The 19482-nt window shown below is 41.2% G+C and overlaps 1 protein-coding gene across 1 annotated transcript in view; it reads right to left on the bottom strand.

Annotated features, from left to right (window-relative positions):
- Window positions 1-853: 853 nt before the first annotated feature.
- LOC124286843 (mRNA export factor GLE1-like) overlaps window positions 854-19482 on the bottom strand; it is a 135109-nt gene continuing 116480 nt past the window's right edge. The window contains exons 17-21 of the mRNA XM_046723285.1: window positions 3162-3211; window positions 2931-2972; window positions 2345-2439; window positions 1437-1494; window positions 854-908 (exon numbers count right to left, since the gene is read on the bottom strand). Of these exons, the coding sequence (XP_046579241.1) occupies window positions 2365-2439; window positions 2931-2972; window positions 3162-3211 (167 nt within the window). The 3' untranslated portion in view covers window positions 854-908; window positions 1437-1494; window positions 2345-2364. The remainder of the gene's footprint in view (window positions 909-1436; window positions 1495-2344; window positions 2440-2930; window positions 2973-3161; window positions 3212-19482) is intronic.

A 19482-nucleotide genomic window follows, 5' to 3' on the forward strand; every position in this document is an offset into this window, starting at 1 on the left:
ATGTTGAAATCTAAGATGGCTGCCACTGGGATGATGGGAACAACTGGAAACATTGTTTTTTACATTAAATGTAGTGAGTGGTTTACGAATATGTATACTGTTGCTAATCTCCATCTCACTTAACGAAAATACATAATGCAATGGACTACTACGTTTATGCTTAAATGTGGAATGTAAGTGATCGGAATCATTCTGACAATCTGAATGTTGTTATTTCCTTTCTGTTTTCATTGGGACCAACTGAAATAGTTAGAAATGAGAAGTACCATCGACGTTGTACGTGAGTTTGTGTCAGTCATGGCGTCACGCTGACGAAAACTATAATATATTGTGTTGAATGTAGCAAACCATTGGAATACACCTGGCTATCGAGGACGAATGATCATTGGTGATTTGATAAAACAACAAGAACAGAAATACACATCACAATAAAACAAAAGAACCACACGACTGTACGCCACGTAAAATCGGTCTAATAAGGTCTAGTGAAGTCATTCGTGTATCAGTTTGGGACCTGTGACGTCATATTGCAAGGAACGTAAACCATGACCTGCTTATTTTGGACATAGAACTGCTCATAACTGTTCAAAATATGAATTGACATAATGCCAAAAATAGATTAGTAACTTGTGATATTTGTACTGCTTTGGCTATGAAACAACTTGATGAACACTTTTTATGCAAAGAAAAGTGCAAGACAAAAAATGTCCAATTTCGTGTAAACTTGCCCTTAAAGAAAGGCATTGATGATGCCTTAGCGGCGAGTCACACTGGATAACAAATACATTATATACTTACATTTCCTATGATGTCAAGCATGTCTCTTTCCTTCAGCAACCCCTGCTGAAATAGCCGAAGCTTGAAAATCTGACTTCTCCTCGTCGAAGGTCGCTCGTGGTTGCCAACTTCTGAAAGGTACAGTGGAATCTTGATCATCCTTGATAATTATCAACATTGTGATATACTACCCATAGGAAAACAAATACATTTATAAACAAACTGAATATATCAATTTTTGACAACACCACCACACTCCATTGTGGCCATTCACGTTAAATCTTTACCAAATAATGATCATCGCACAACTGCTGGTCTTGATGTAATTTGTGATTACTAAATACCTTCCATAATCTTCAATGCTACATCCATATGGATTAGTCTTTAACTATTTCGAAGATTCAAGATTACAGTTTACTCCAAAAGCATCAAAACAGTTCCATCCCAGTAACCTTACATTAACAATACATTCCTGACATCTAATGATTGCTAAAACACAATGTCATGAACTGTGACAATTTTAACGAAAACAAACATTTGCCCCTGCATCACTGCCTCCTCATCCAACTGACATAGTGTAACTGATATACTGTTCAAGGTCGCTTTATAACTCAACTCACTCACGAAATGGATGAGAAATAGGCTATGATGAGTTTTACCTGAAGAAATATCTGGCTTAGCCGTCTCTTTGTGGAAAGGTCGAGGTCTCACAATTTCCTGCAATTATTTCAAATACACACCAAATATATGCACTTAATTATTAATGAACATTGTCTGCAATGCCAACAACCGTTAGATTGGAGTCAACTGCATGCATAGGCACTACTGCCCTTGACCCTTTCAATATCTGTATATCGTGTGGATTATGTAATGATACTTATATTTGTATACATACCGGTAATCACTATGGGGTAGATCTTGTAAGCTATGCATCCAAAATCACTATTGTGTGAGATCAATTATTTTGATTAGTACTATTATCAGCCATATTTACATAATCATTTTTGATAGGTACTATTCACTATTTTAACTTGTAGCATACATTTATGTGTTTTACAGGTGAACAATTGACTACCGATTCCATGTGTTTGTTAGAGGTGTTAACAGGAGTGCCCAGGAAACGCTCACACTTTCAGAGGTTTATTGTTGATGTAGAAAGGAGTTTGCCACTTTTGTTTACTTCGTGTATATCAATCAATTACCAATGTGTTTCATATTTAACATGAGTGTTTTCATCGTGAATATAAGTGAGTTAGCTGCTGGCATATGCGTCATGACAGTATAATAGAGAGAAAGAAATGTTCAGCTTTCCAGATTAATCACAGAGGTGAGTTCTATATTTAACTGGATACAACCAAGCTCCTGCTCTTGAATGTCACGTATATAAAATACACACATGTTAACGGTTCACTGTATCAGCACCTGGCGTCGTTTCTTATTATAGATTGGTTTTGTAGCTTTTTTATAGCAGAAAGATCGGCTCATGGGGTTCTCAATACTTGGTAACAGACTGACAGACACAAACAGCTTCTCTAATCTTGGTCACCAAATATGAACGCAGACTCACTTTGATTGCCTCTGACAGCTCTATGTCGTACAGGGACAGGACATCCTGGTGTAGTTGCAGGTAGTGCATTTTGGTGAGCCACTCATGAGGAAGAGCTGTAATTACAAGGTATCTTACATGACCTAGGCGTTCGTGAAGTGCATGTGCCATTTTAGATATATTTGTACGATGAAAGGGCGTTTGTACATCACATGTTGTCAAAGTATTGTGCGATGGCAAAATTGTGCGATAGCGAATATTGCATCAATAAGGATATAAGGACAATAAAATACGAGACACCCCAAATTGTGTCACACTATTGAAAACAACACCATATCTACGCATAAGTGTAAACATTTCTGCTTCACTCGCACGGCATACCTTAATGATATTATGATGCTCTTACTATACATACCAATGCCAAATACATTGTAACGAATTCAGCGTAAGATCACGATTTTGTCAAGTGCGTTAGGATATGTGTTTCATCAATCATGCAACATCAATTAATGTTTGGGTGATGTTTTACCCACTCCTCAAACACCAACCATCTGTGGTAACAAGTTAGAGATGTTTTACCCGGGCACTTATGTATGGTAGAACATACCAGAGTACAGTGAATGAAGGTGTCGTTTTGGAGGTCTTGTTCCTTAAAATAAACAAAGCAATCATTCAAACCATTCATAGTTAAACGTCGATAGATGTTATTCATTATCAAACTATTATCTATCCGTCGGTTATATACTGAAACAATGTGACAATTAATCATTAGATATAAAGAATGTTATACTGAATATGTGGATGTACTTTCAATGAGTCGACATTGGTATAAATGTACCTTCTCTAAGGTCGACAACATCTCCTCTTGTTCTGCCATGTCTGCAAGCCCTGAAGGAGGTTCCCATATAAACTGAATCAGAGTGAGACGCACTGTTACTGGCATCTGCCACAATGGTATGTCTGAGATTCCACCAACACAACCACAAACTTCGTATAGTTTTATAAGACAAACACATCTACTGATAATGGGTAGAGACTTTGAGGCATGTGGCTGCATAAAGTGAACCTGTTTGACATCTGGTGTCACTATTCAGGTTAGGTCTCCCCTCCCAAGGTTACCACACTAGTAAACTTACTGACCATTGTCACAATACATGATCGAATCGAAAACTGGAACAGATGTTTTCAGTAATACTTTGTAATATCCCGTTTGAACCCTTATCCATTCATAGATTCACAACACTGTTTTTGGTTCAGAGTGAGTGTATGTATGTCACGTGACTATGCAAATTAGATGTTGATGTATTTCCAGCAACGTTGTCCATATGTCAAGCTACCAACTTACATATTTGAGTCTCTGCAGCTCTCAAGTTCCGTTCTTCACTTGCACTGTTGCCACCTCTCAGCGCCTCCTAGAAACAGACATGATTCACAAGTCTGCAGGTTGTCGAACCAACAATATTTACTTTCAAGGATAATTTCCACTTTCAACACTTACAACGCGACAATGATCCTACCTTCGATTTTGGTGGCTCTTCAACTAGGCTGTTGTGAGACTCGTCCATATCTGAGGAGAATGTAAACTTTGATATCAAAATGTGACACTATTGTATATACACGGTTATGATATTTAAATTAATGATTACTTTTGGCATCATAGTATTCTTGAACTAGTTCAAAAGAAACTCATGCTATTTTGAACACACTAAGAGCATTTCTGTTTTTGAATAAACTGACTTACATCACAATACGAGGTGAAATGGAAATACGTCGTGTTCTTGCTGTAAATATGGCACTCGTTTGTTTCTCGTCATTTCATCAGTGTTTCATATTTAGTTAGGGAAACATTATGCAATTTTATATTTTACATTTATGATGCCCAACTAGCAAATACGCATGGAGATACGGGTTACAGTTGATCTTCAGCCACCCATATTGTCGAAAGAGGCCATTATTGTGATTGGGTGGTCAGGCTTGCATATGTCATTGAATTCCATTTGCATAGATCGATGATCATGATGTTAATCATTGGATGTCTGGTGCAGACTTGATTATTTAGATTGCCGCCATATAGCTAGAACATTACTGATAGCGGCGGATGAACAAACAAAACCAGCAGATGTGTGTACTTTGACCCGATGAAGAAGACCTTGACATTCTTAAAGTGAGTGAGTGAGTTTTGTTTTACGCCGCAGTCAGCAATATTCCAGCTATATAGCGGCGGTCTGTAAATAATCGAGTCTGGAACAGACAAGCCAGGGATCAACAGCATGAACATCGAGCTACGCTATTGGGATACGATGACATGGGTCAACCCAGTCAGCAAGCCTGACCACCTGATCCCGTTAGTCTCCTCTTACAAGCATGGGTTGCTGAAGATCAATTCTAACCCGGACCTTCACGGGTCGTATTCTTAAAGCTTACATGCAACGCAAAGCACAACGTTTCAGATTCTGATACCTTTCGGTATGGACTAACAGTAACAAATTATCAAAAATGCAAATTCAACTTATAAAGTTGAAAAATCCCGCGATTAAAAAATCCCGCAAAATCGGAGTTCAAACGATTCACTAAATTCAACCCAGCTGGGGTGAAAGTGGTTTCAACAGCTGTGCTGTGCTGCGCACATAGCGCATGCGCAGTGAATCGGTTCCGCGGCTAGAACCGGCATGCCGGGATTATAAGGTTGTGAGCAGGAGTAGCCTAATCTTGGTTGTGTACACAAAAAAAGTAAATAATCTACTCGTTGCATAGAAGCACTTTTGTTAAAAAGCTATGTGTCACATAAAAGCACTTTTGGAAATTTCAAGACGGAAAACCTTCACTGGCGGTGAGTACTCGGAGTAGGCTTTGATGTGAGCTCTTTTTCTAATGATTTGTTTATATTTCACAGGCGCGAGCCTTTTATATGTTATGACAGTAAATTACCGATTTAACTGTTTACATAATGTCATTTGACTATTTCACGACATGTTCTTCTTACAGAGTCACTTTCTCAGTCCGATACTTAACAGCAACGTCATCAGAATTTCTGACTCTGATATAGATATGCCTCTGTCACAGACAAAACTCAATGTCTGTTTTATTGACACCTATGTGTCTGCCTGCCTGTCTGCTAATGATAATATGCAATATACAACTTCAATCATTGACCACATGCAATTGATAAAACCCCGTATTTCCCGAGACACAATGGAGATAACAATTTGATCTAACCATTTATTCAAAATATGAGGTGCCACGGTTCACAGATTACGGGTCACGGTCACGAGTCAAAGTTCAATCGAAGGGAGTGTTCAGTTTTTTAAAACCCTTCATTTTTGAAACACAATGTTAACATTTTGAATGTTGCAATTTGAAAATATTGCCGGTTGAGTTGTTTATGCCATGTTGACAACAGCTGATCGATTGACCTCAATGCAGCGCACGTTATTTTCTCACTTTGCGTGGTCACCGAGGCGTGGCGGGATAATATGACTTTTGTACTCCCTGATCGCGGATCGGGACGGGTGTACATGGTATTTTATCAGAGTCACGTGAACCAATCAAAACTCGACATTCTTACATGAGGCTGGATAATTTAACTTAACACCTATCAGGTTATACACAATAAACAAAACACATTGATTTATAGTTCGTGCACCTGAGTTCTGTCTGTCATATTATGTACAGTCCGTTTGAGACAAAATGATACCTATTAATTGCAAACTAACACAAAAACAAATAGACATAAAAGAATCAAACCAACACAGACTGCAACAAAAACAAAAGACCAACTCTAGAAAAAAATTGCATAATTTGAGTCTTTAAAATAAAAAAGTTGTTTGAGAAACTGTCATAATTTATTTGTGCGTTTTCCAAGTTTGTTACAAGGGCGCAGGGGCAACTAAAGGAACAGCGCGAAAAGCGAGATGCACGTGCGTTAACGGGTTCTCAACAATTCTTTGAGCTGGCGAGATGACACGTAGCCCAGCTGCACAGACAGGGTGCTGTATGTACTTAGTAATTGCATACAAGGTCACCCCCTGTCATTTTCATCCTTGAAGAAATCATAGACTTTTCACGTCTCCGACATTTTGAACGTGCATCTGCTTTTTCTAGAGTTGGTATGTTGTTTTGTTGTCACGCTTGGTTTGAATCCTAGTAGATCAAGCTATCATTTTGTCTCAAACGGACAGTAATTGCTATGTCAATAATCCGTTATTGTAATATGAGCATGTATTTACAAAACACAACATCTCTACATCCTGCCGGCAAATGTCAATGAAAATCATCTAGTACATGTCATCTACACCATCTGCCCTATGTCAATAATCCTAGTACATCAGCTCAACGACACCCTGCCCATGTCAATAATCCGAGTACATCAGCTACATCCTGCCCATGTCAATAATCCGAGTACATCAGCTACATCGTCGCCCCAGCCCATGTAAATAATCCTAGTACGTCAGCTACATCCTGCCCATGTCAATAATCCCAGTCCATCAGCTACACCCTGTCAATAATCCTAGTACCTCATCTACACCCTACCCATGTTAATAATCCTAGTTCCTCATCTACACCCTGCCCATGTCAATAATCCTAGTACGTCATCTACACCCTACCCATGTCAATAATCCTAGTACATCAGGTACATCCATGCCCATGTCAATAATCCTATTACCTCATCTACACCCTGCCCATGTCAACAATCCTAGTACGTCATCTACACCCTACCCATGTCAATAATCCTAGTACATCAGCTACAATCTGCCCATGTCAATAATCCTAGTCAACGTCATCTACATCATCTACACCCTGCCCATGTCAATAATCCTAGTACATCAGCTACATCCTGCCCATGTCAATAATCCTAGTACATCATCTACATCCTGCCCATGTCAATAATCCTAGTACGTCATCTACACCCTGCCCATGTCAATAATCCTAGTACATCAGCTACATCCTTGCCCATGTCAATAATCCTAGTACGTCATCTACACCCTGCCCATGTCAATAATCCTAGTACGTCATCTACACCCTGCCCATGTCAATAATCCTAGTACATCATCTACACCCTGCCCATGTCAATAATCCTAGTACGTCATCTACTACATCCTGCCCATGTCAATAATCCTAGTACCTCATCTACACCCTGCCCATGTCAATAATCCTAGTACATCATCTACATCCTGCCCATGTCAATAATCCTAGTACATCATCTACATTCTGCCCATGTCAATAATCCTATTACCTCATCTACATCCTGCCCATGTCAATAATCCTAGTACGTCATCTACACCCTACCCATGTCAATAATCCTAGTACGTCATCTACACCCTGCCCATGTCAATAATCCTAGTACATCAGCTACATCCTGCCCATGTCAATAATCCTAGTACATCATCTACACCCTGCCCATGTCAATAATCCTAGTACATCATCTACATCCTGCCCATGTCAATAATCCTAGTACGTCATCTACACCCTACCCATGTCAATAATCCTAGTACATCAGCTACATCCTGCCCATGTCAATAATCCTAGTACGTCATCTACACCCTGCCCATGTCAATAATCCTAGTACATCAGCTACATCCTGCCCATGTCAATAATCCTAGTACTATCATCTACACCTGCCCATGTCCATGTCAATAATCCTAGTACGTCATCTACACCCTGCCCATGTCAATAATCCTAGTACGTCATCTACACCTGCCCATGTCAATAATCCTAGTACATCAGCTACATCCTGCCCATGTCAATAATCCTAGTACGTCATCTACATCCTGCCCATGTCAATAATCCTAGTACGTCATCTACACCCTGCCCATGTCAATAATCCTAGTACATCATCTACATCCTGCCCATGTCAATAATCCTAGTACATCAGCTACACCCTGCCCATGTCAATAATCCTAGTACATCAGCTACACCCTGCCCATGTCAATAATCCTAGTACATCATCTACATCCTGCCCATGTCAATAATCCTAGTACCTCATCTACACCCTGCCCATGTCAATAATCCTAGTACGTCATCTACACCCTGCCCATGTCAATAATCCTAGTACATCATCTACATCCTGCCCATGTCAATAATCCTAGTACGTCATCTACACCCTGCCCATGTCAATAATCCTAGTACATCAGCTACACCCTGCCCATGTCAATAATCCTAGTACATCAGCTACATCCTGCCCATGTCAATAATCCTAGTACGTCATCTACACCCTGCCCATGTCAATAATCCTAGTACATCAGCTACATCCTGCCCATGTCAATAATCCTAGTACCTCATCTACACCCTGCCCATGTCAATAATCCTAGTACATCATCTACACCCTGTCAATAATCCTATGTCAATAATCCTAGTCAATAATCCTAGTACATCATCTACACCCTGCCCATGTCAATAATCCTAGTACATCAGCTACTACATCCTGCCCATGTCAATAATCCTAGTACCTCATCTACACCCTGCCCATGTCAATAATCCTAGTACGTCATCTACATCCTGCCCATGTCAATAATCCTAGTACATCATCTACATCCTGCCCATGTCAATAATCCTAGTACATCATCTACACCCTGCCCATGTCAATAATCCTAGTACATCATCTACACCCTGCCCATGTCAATAATCCTAGTACGTCATCTACACCCTGCCCATGTCAATAATCCTAGTACATCAGCTACATCCTGCCCATGTCAATAATCCTAGTACGTCATCTACACCCTGCCCATGTCAATAATCCTAGTACGTCATCTACACCCTGCCCATGTCAATAATCCTAGTACATCATCTACACCCTGCCCATGTCAATAATCCTAGTACATCATCTACACCCTGCCCATGTCAATAATCCTAGTACACGTCATCTACACCCTGCCCATGTCAATAATCCTAGTACGTCATCTACACCCTGCCCATGTCAATAATCCTAGTACATCAGCTACATCCTGCCCATGTCAATAATCCTAGTACGTCATCTACACCCTGCCCATGTCAATAATCCTAGTACATCATCTACATCCTGCCCATGTCAATAATCCTAGTACGTCATCTACACCCTGCCCATGTCAATAATCCTAGTACATCAGCTCATCCACCCTGCCCATGTCAATAATCCTAGTACATCATCTACACCCTGCCCATGTCAATAATCCTAGTACATCAGCTACATCCTGCCCATGTCAATAATCCTAGTACGTCATCTACACCCTGCCCATGTCAATAATCCTAGTACATCATCTACATCCTGCCCATGTCAATAATCCTAGTACATCATCTACATCCTGCCCATGTCAATAATCCTAGTACATCATCTACATCCTGCCCATGTCAATAATCCTAGTACATCAGCTACATCCTGCCCATGTCAATAATCCTAGTACGTCATCTACACCCTGCCCATGTCAATAATCCTAGTACATCAGCTACATCCTGCCCATGTCAATAATCCTAGTACGTCATCTACACCCTGCCCATGTCAATAATCCTAGTACGTCATCTACACCCTACCCATGTCAATAATCCTAGTACATCATCTACACCCTGCCCATGTCAATAATCCTAGTACATCATCTACATCCTGCCCATGTCAATAATCCTAGTACATCATCTACATCCTGCCCATGTCAATAATCCTAGTACGTCATCTACACCCTGCCCATGTCAATAATCCTAGTACATCAGCTACATCCTGCCCATGTCAATAATCCTAGTACCTCATCTACACCCTGCCCATGTCAATAATCCTAGTACGTCATCTACACCCTGCCCATGTCAATAATCCTAGTACGTCATCTACATCCTGCCCATGTCAATAATCCTAGTACATCATCTACACCCTGCCCATGTCAATAATCCTAGTACATCATCTACACCCTGCCCATGTCAATAATCCTAGTACATCAGCTACATCCTGCCCATGTCAATAATCCTAGTACCTCATCTACACCCTGCCCATGTCAATAATCCTAGTACATCAGCTACATCCTGCCCATGTCAATAATCCTAGGCTCATCTACATCCTGCCCATGTCAATAATCCTAGTACATCAGCTACATCCTGCCCATGTCAATAATCCTAGTACGTCATCTCATCTACACCCTGCTCCATGTCAATAATCCTAGTACATCATCTACATCCTGCCCATGTCAATAATCCTAGTACGTCATCTACACCCTGCCCATGTCAATAATCCTAGTACGTCATCTACACCCTGCCCATGTCAATAATCCTAGTACATCATCTACATCCTGCCCATGTCAATAATCCTAGTACGTCATCTACACCCTGCCCATGTCAATAATCCTAGTACATCATCTACATCCTGCCCATGTCAATAATCCTAGTACATCAGCTACACCCTGCCCATGTCAATAATCCTAGTACGTCATCTACACCCTGCCCATGTCAATAATCCTAGTACATCAGCTACATCCTGCCCATGTCAATAATCCTAGTACGTCATCTACACCCTGCCCATGTCAATAATCCTAGTACATCAGCTACATCCTGCCCATGTCAATAATCCTAGTACGTCATCTACACCCTGCCCATGTCAATAATCCTAGTACATCATCTACACCCTGCCCATGTCAATAATCCTAGTACGTCATCTACACCCTGCCCATGTCAATAATCCTAGTACATCATCTACATTAATTTTGCTCCTGCCCATGTCAATAATCCTAGTACGTCATCTACACCCCTGCCCATGTCAATAATCCTAGTGTACATCATCTACATCCTGCCCATGTCAATAATCCTAGTACATCATCTACATCCCTGCCCATGTCAATAATCCTAGTACGTCATCTACACCCTGCCCATGTCAATAATCCTAGTACATCAGCTACATCTTGCCCATGTCAATAATCCTAGTACGTCATCTACACCCTGCCCATGTCAATAATCCTAGTACGTCATCTACACCCTGCCCATGTCAATAATCCTAGTACATCATCTACACCCTGCCCATGTCAATAATCCTAGTACATCATCTACATCCTGCCCATGTCAATAATCCTAGTACATCATCTACATCCTGCCCATGTCAATAATCCTAGTACGTCATCTACACCCTGCCCATGTCAATAATCCTAGTACGTCATCTACACCCTGCCCATGTCAATAATCCTAGTACATCAGCTACATCTTGCCCATGTCAATAATCCTAGTACCTCATCTACATCCTGCCCACGTCAATAATCCTAGTACGTCATCTACACCCTGCCCATGTCAATAATCCTAGTACATCAGCTACATCCTGCCCATGTCAATAATCCTAGTACCTCATCTACACCCTGCCCATGTCAATAATCCTAGTACGTCATCTACACCCTGCCCATGTCAATAATCCTAGTACATCAGCTACATCCTGCCCATGTCAATAATCCTAGTACGTCATCTACACCCTGTCTATGTCAATAATCCTAGTACATCAGCTACACCCTGCCCATGTCAATAATCCTAGTACGTCATCTACACCCTGCCCATGTCAATAATCCTAGTACATCAGCTACATCCTGCCCATGTCAATAATCCTAGTACGTCATCTACACCCTGCCCATGTCAATAATCCTAGTACATCAGCTACATCCTGCCCATGTCAATAATCCTAGTACGTCATCTACACCCTGCCCATGTCAATAATCCTAGTACGTCATCTACACCCTGCCCATGTCAATAATCCTAGTACATCATCTACACCCTGCCCATGTCAATAATCCTAGTACATCATCTACATCCTGCCCATGTCAATAATCCTAGTACGTCATCTACACCCTGCCCATGTCAATAATCCTAGTACATCATCTACAACCTGCCCATGTCAATAATCCTAGTACCTCATCTACATCCTGCCCATGTCAATAATCCTAGTACGTCATCTACACCCTGCCCATGTCAATAATCCTAGTACATCTTACATGCCCTGTAATCCTAGTACCTCATCTACACCCTGCCCATGTCAATAATCCTAGTACATTAGCTACATCCTGCCCATGTCAATAATCCTAGAACATCTGCAACCTGCCAATGTCAATAATCCTTGTCCATGAGCTACATCCTGCCCCTCTCAATAATCCTAGTACCTGATCTACACCCTATCTATGTCAATAATCCTAGTACATCAGATACATCTTGCCCATGTCAATAATCCTCTCACCTCATCTACACCCTCCCATGTCAATAATCCTAGTACGTAATCTACACCCTACCCATGTCAACAATCCTAGTACGTCATCTACACCCTACCCATGTCAATAATCCTAGTACGACATCTACACCCTGCCCATGTCAATAATCCTAGTACACCAGCTACATCCTGCCCATGTCAATAATCCTAGTACATCATCTACATCCTTTCCCATGTCAATAATCCTAGTACGTCATCTACAGCCTGCCCATGTCAATAATCCTAAGTACATCAGCTACATCCTGCCCATGTCAATAATCCTAGAACCTCATCTACAACCTGCCAATGTCAATGTTAATCTACTCCTGGTACATGAGCTACATCCTGTCCCGTCTCTCAATCCATCCTAGTACTCATGATCTACCACCCAATATCCATGTCAATGATCTTGTACCATCAGGATACATCCTTTGTCCATATTTAATCCTCTCAACTCATCTACACCCTCTACTATGTCCCAATAATCCTAGTACGTCATCTACACATCCTGCCCATATGTCCAATAATCCTAGTTACATAATCTACATCTACTGCCATGTCAATAATCCTAGTATGTCATCTACACCCTGCCCATGTCAATAATCCTAGTATGTCTATCAGTCCATCCACCATATCCATCCTGCCCATATGTCAATACTCCTAGTATTACCTCATGTACATGCCCTGCCCATATTAACAATCTAGTAATGTCATCTACATGACTATTATGTCAATATCCAGATGCAGTCATCTACATCCATGTCCATGTCAATAATCCTAGTAATATCAGCTTCATCCTGCCCATGTCAATAATCCTAGTACGTCATCTACACCCTGCCCATGTCAATAGTCCTACTTGCATCAGCTACACCCTGTCCACAATGTCCATAACCCTAGTATCATCATCATCCACACCATGCCCATGTCAATAATCCTAGTACATGTCAGTTACATCCTTGCTCATGTCATTAACCTCCTTGCTTCATCTACCATCTCCATTGTCAGTAATCCTAGTACGTCATCTACACCCTGCTCCATGTCATATCAATAATCCTAGTCCATCAGGTACATGTCCTAGCAATGTCAATAATCCTAGAACTTTCATCATGCACCCTGCTACATGTCAACAACTCCTAGTGTCTGTCATCTACACCCTGCCCAGGTCAATAATCTTATGCATGCCTACATGTGTGTCCTGCCCATATCAACAATCCTAGTCCGTCATCCTACACTCTACCCATGTCCAATAATCCTAGTACTGTCATTTACACCATGCCTAATGTCAATAATCCTAGAACAACAGCTACATCCTCTGCCCATGTCAATAATCCTAGTACATCTCATCTGCCCATGTCCATAACTTTACATCAATACATCCCTAGTAACAATGTCATCTACACCATGCCCATGTCCTCACTACTGTGTCACTAGTCCATCAGCTACATCCTGCCACATGTCAATCTAATCCCTGTACTTCATCTACAACTTGTGTCCATGTCAATCAATCCATAGTACATCTAGACACATGTGTCTACATGTCATGTCATGTGTGTCCTCCTAGTGTGTCATCTCATGTGGGTGTCCTGCCCATGTCATCCTAGGGAACATCAGCTACACCCCTGTCTATGTCAATATCCATCCTTCCATGTCCATGTCCACAGGGCCTGCTCTTGTGTCTGTGTCCTGTGTCCTGCCTCTGTGTCTGTGCCTGGTCTGTCCGTGTGTGTCCTTGGCCATCCAGTCTTGTCCATGATTGTGTCCTCTCAGCTCGTCTACAGTGTCAGTAGTCGTCTGTGTCAGTGTCTGTCTCGTGTGTCTGTGTCCGTTGTCCATGTGTGTGATCTGGCCATGTCCATGTCAATCCTAGTAATGTCATCTACACCCTACCCATGTCAATGGGATCCTAGTGTCCATCAGGATACAGCTTGTCAATATCAATAATCCTCTCACTCAGTCTACACCCTCCTCCATGTCAATGATCCTAGTAATGTCAATCCTACCCTGCTTGTGTGTCAATCATCCTAGTACATCAGCTACATCCTGCCCATGTCAATAATCCTAGAACCTCATCTCCAACCTGTCAATGTCAATAATCCTAGTACATGAGCTACATCCTGCCCCTCTCAATAATCCTAGTACCTGATCTACACCCTATCCATGTCAATAATCCTAGTACATCAGATACATCTTACTCATATCAATAATCCTCTCACCTCATCTACACCCTCCCCATGTCAATAATCCTAGTACGTCATCTACACCATGCCCATGTCAATAATCCTTGTACATAAGCTACATCTTGCACATGTCAATAATCCTAGCACGTCATCTACACCCTGTCCATGTCAATAATCCTATTATCTCATCTACACCCTGTCCATGTCAATAATCCTATTACCTCATCTACATCCTGCCCCTGTTAATAATCCTAGTACGTCATCTACACCCTGCCAATGTCAATAATCCTAGAACCTCATCTGCAACCTGCCAATGACAATAATCCTAGTACATAAGCTACATCCTGCCCATGTCAATAATCCTAGAACATCTGCAACCTGCCAATGTCAATAATCCTAGTACCTGATCTACACCCTATCTATGTCAATAATCCTAGTACATCAGATACATCTTGCCCATGTCAATAATCCTCTCACCTCATCTACACCCTCCCATGTCAATAATCCTAGTACGTAATCTACACCCTGCCCATGTCAACAATCCTAGTACGTCATCTACACCCTACCCATGTCAATAATCCTAGTACGACATCTACACCCTGCCAATGTCAATAATCGTAGTACACCAGCTACATCCAGCCCATGTCAATAATCCTAGAACCTAATTTGCAACTTTCCCACGTCAATAATCCTAGTACGTCATCTAGAGCCTTCCCATGTCAATAATCCTAGTACATCAGCTACATCCTGCACATGTCAATAATCCTAGAACCTCATCTGCAACCTGCCAATGTCAATAATCCTAGTACATGAGCTACATCCTGCCCCTCTCAATAATCCTAGTACCTGATCTACACTCTATCCATGTCAATAATCCTAGTACATCAGATACATCTTGTCCATGTCAATAATCCTCTCAACTCATCTACACCATGCCAATGTCAATAATCCTAGTACATCAGCTTCATCCTGCCCATGTCAATAATCCTAGTCCGTCGTCTACACCCTGCCCATGTCAATAATCCTAGTACATCAGCTAAACCCTGCCCATGTCAATAACCCTAGTATGTCATCTACACCATGCCCAGGTCAATAATCCTAGTACAACAGCTACATCTTGCTCATGTCATTAACCTCCTTACGTCATCTACACTCTCCCCTTGTTATTAATCCTAGTACGCCATCTACACCATGCTCATGTCAATAATTCTAGTTCATCAGGTACATCTTGCCCATGTCAATAATCCTATTACCTCATCTACACCCTACCCATGTCAATAATCCCAGTACATCAGCTACATACTGCCCATGTCAATAATCCTACTACGTCAACTACATCCTGCCCATGTCAACAATCCTACTACGTCATCTACACCCTACCCATGTCAGTAACCCTAGTACATCAGCTGCATCCTGCTCATGTCAATAACCCTAGTAAGTCATCTGCACCCTTCCCATGTCAATAATCCTAGTACATCAGCTACATCCTGCCCATGTCAATAACCCTAGTACGTCATCTACACCCTGCCCATGTCAATGATCCTAGTACATCAGCTACATCTTGCCCATGTCAGTAATCCTAGTACGTCATCTACACCCTACCCATGTCAGTAACCCTAGTACATCAGCTGCATCCTGCTCATGTCAATAACCCTAGTACGTCATCTACACCCTACCCATGTCAATAATCCTAGTACATCAGCTACATCCTGCCCATGTCAATAACCCTAGTACGTCATCTACACCCTGCCTATGTCAATGATCCTAGTACATCAGCTACATCTTGCCCATGTCAGTAATCCTAGTACGTCATCTACACCCTGCCCATGTCAATAATCCTAGTACATCAGCTACATCCTGCCCATGTTAATAGTCCTAGTACGTCATCTACACCCTGCCAATGTCAACAATCCTAGTACGTCATCTACATCCTGCCTATGTCAACAATCCTAGAACATCAGCTACACCCTGCCCATGTCAATAACCCTAGTACGTCATCTACACCATACCCATGTCTATAAAAATAGTACATCAGCTACATCCTGCCCATGTCAATAATCCTAGTACGTCATCTACACTCGGCCCATGTCAATAATCCTAGTACATCAGCTACATCCTGCCCATGTCAATAATCCTAGAACCTCATCTGCAACCTGCCCATGTCAATAATCCTAGTACGTCATCTACACTCGGCCCATGTAAATAATCCTAGTACATCAGCTACATCCTGCCCATGTCAATAATACTAGAACCTCATCTACACCCTGACCATGTCAATAATCCCAGTACGTCATCTACACCCTCCCCATGTAAAAAATCATAGTACATCAGCTACACCCTGACCATGTCAACAATCCTATTACGTCATCTACACCCTGCCTATGTCAATAATCCTAGTACGTCATTTACACACTGCCAATGTCAATAATCCTAGTACGTCATCTACACCCTGCCCATGTCATTAATCCTAGTACATCAGCTACACCCTGCTCATGTCAATAATCCTAGTACATCAGCTACACCATGCCCATGTCAATAATCCTAGTACATCAGCTACATCCTGCCCATGTCAACAATCCTAGTACGCAATCTACACCGTGCCAAAGTCAATAATTCTAGTACATCAGGTACATCCTGCCCATGTCAATAATCCTATTACATCATCTACACCCTGCCCATGTCAACAATTCTAGTACGTCATCTACACCCTACCCATGTCAATAATCCTAGTATGTCAGCTACATCCTGCCCATGTCAATAATCCTAGTACGTCATCTACACCCTACCCATGTCAATAATCCTAGTACATCAGCTGCATCCTGCCCATGTCAATAATCCTATTACATCATCTATACCCTGCCCATGTCAACAATTCTAGTACGTCATCTACACCCTGCCCATGTCAACAATCCTACTACGTCATCTACACCCTAACCATGTCAATAATCCTAGTACATCAGGTACATCCTACCCATGTCAATAATCCTATTACATCATCTACACCCTGCCCATGTCAACAATTCTAGTACGTCATCTACACCCTACCCATGTCAATAATCCTAGTACATCAGCTACATCCTGCTCATCTCAATAATCCTAGTACGTCATCTACACCCTACCCATGTCAATAATCCTAGTACATCAGCTGCACCCTGCCCATGTCAAAAACCCTAGTACGTCATCTACACCATGCACATGTCAATAATCCTAGTGAGTGAGTGAGTGAGTTAAGATTTTAAGTCACATCGGCAATATTTCAGCCATATCGTGACTAAAGCAAGTTATAAATATATCAACAATTTAAGTGAAATTAGAAAATTCTGCCGATGAAGGACAGTAAAATAACTAGATTATCACAGATATAGATATAAAACAAGTAACTAAATCTAAAACATTTGAACTATACAAGACGATACAATATAAAAAAACAGGCTATTGATCACCAACAACTGAAGGTAGATCACCATACTAGGGACCATGGGGACTTACAGTACATTTGCTTCCTGCATGGACCCTAGCTGGATTTACACCATCCCTTCAGCCATTGGCGACAGAAGAGAAACCTAGCCATAAATTAAAAGTACACATATTCTACGATTAAAAACCTGGTACACTTAAATTGACTAAATGTTTTGGGACTTACGTACCCTCTCAGGAGGACAATAATTTTTACTACTTCAACCCCTTCGAGGGTACAGCCACTAACAATCTCAGTTACTAATTTAAACTACCAATAATAAAATATATATCTATTTACAAATCAGTTAGCAAGTCTAATTTTTAAAAGGCAATAATTAAATGAGAACTTATATGACTAAAAAGATCCTTCATAGTTTTTACTTTGAAATAAATATCCCTTGTGATGGAATATTCAACACAGTCAAGCAGGACATGCTTGACCGTGATTCTTTCATCACAAGGGATACAAAACGGAGGATCCTCACCTTTTAATAGGTACTCATGAATATATCTAGTGTGGTCAATACGACATCGTCGCATGATGACCTCTTCAAATCTGGACTGACAACCCAAGTAGGTGTAACCAATATAGGGTTTTATTTCATGTAATTTATTTATACCTACTTGGGTGTTCCACTTCTTCTGCATCAGATCACGGATGTAGGTTCGAATGCTTGCTTTGTAATCAGAGTAAGGAATAAGAAGTGGTGTCACAGATTTGCTGAGTGCTGCCTTTGCAGCAAGATCGGCCATTGTATTCCCAGAAATACCAACGTGACTGGGTAACCAACAGAGGACGATGTCGCATGGGCCAGTTGCAAGATCATTATATAATTCTATAATTTCTATTAAAAGTTGATGTTTACAAGAAATATTTTTAATCGCCTGAAGGCAAGACAGAGAGTCAGAAAAGATTATGTATTGTTTATATTAAGGGTGTCTATTTATATATTTGAGAGCTGTTAGGATTGCGTTTGCTTCAGCTGTGAAAATTGAACTGTCATTGGGTAATCTGGAAGATATTGTTCTGGACCCAATGACAGTGGCACAAGCAACCGCGCCACCATCCTTGGACCCATCTGTAAATAAGGATTTATATGTATTATATTTACTTTTAAATTGATTATATTCTTGTTTATATTGTAAGTCAATAATCCTAGTACATCAGCTACTTCTTGCCCATGTCAGTAGTCCTAGTACGTCATCTACACCCTGCCCATGTCAAGAATCCTAGTACATCAGCTACATCCTGCCCATGTCAATAACCCTAGTACGTCATCTACACCCTGATCATGTCAATAACCCTAGTACATCAGCTATACTTGCCCATGTCAGTAGTCCTAGTACGTCATCTACAC

This window comes from Haliotis rubra, unplaced genomic scaffold (genome assembly GCF_003918875.1).
Source record: "Haliotis rubra isolate DU_JTF1 unplaced genomic scaffold, ASM391887v1 Scf393, whole genome shotgun sequence".
In the NCBI taxonomy this organism is placed as follows: Eukaryota; Metazoa; Mollusca; class Gastropoda; order Lepetellida; family Haliotidae; genus Haliotis; species Haliotis rubra.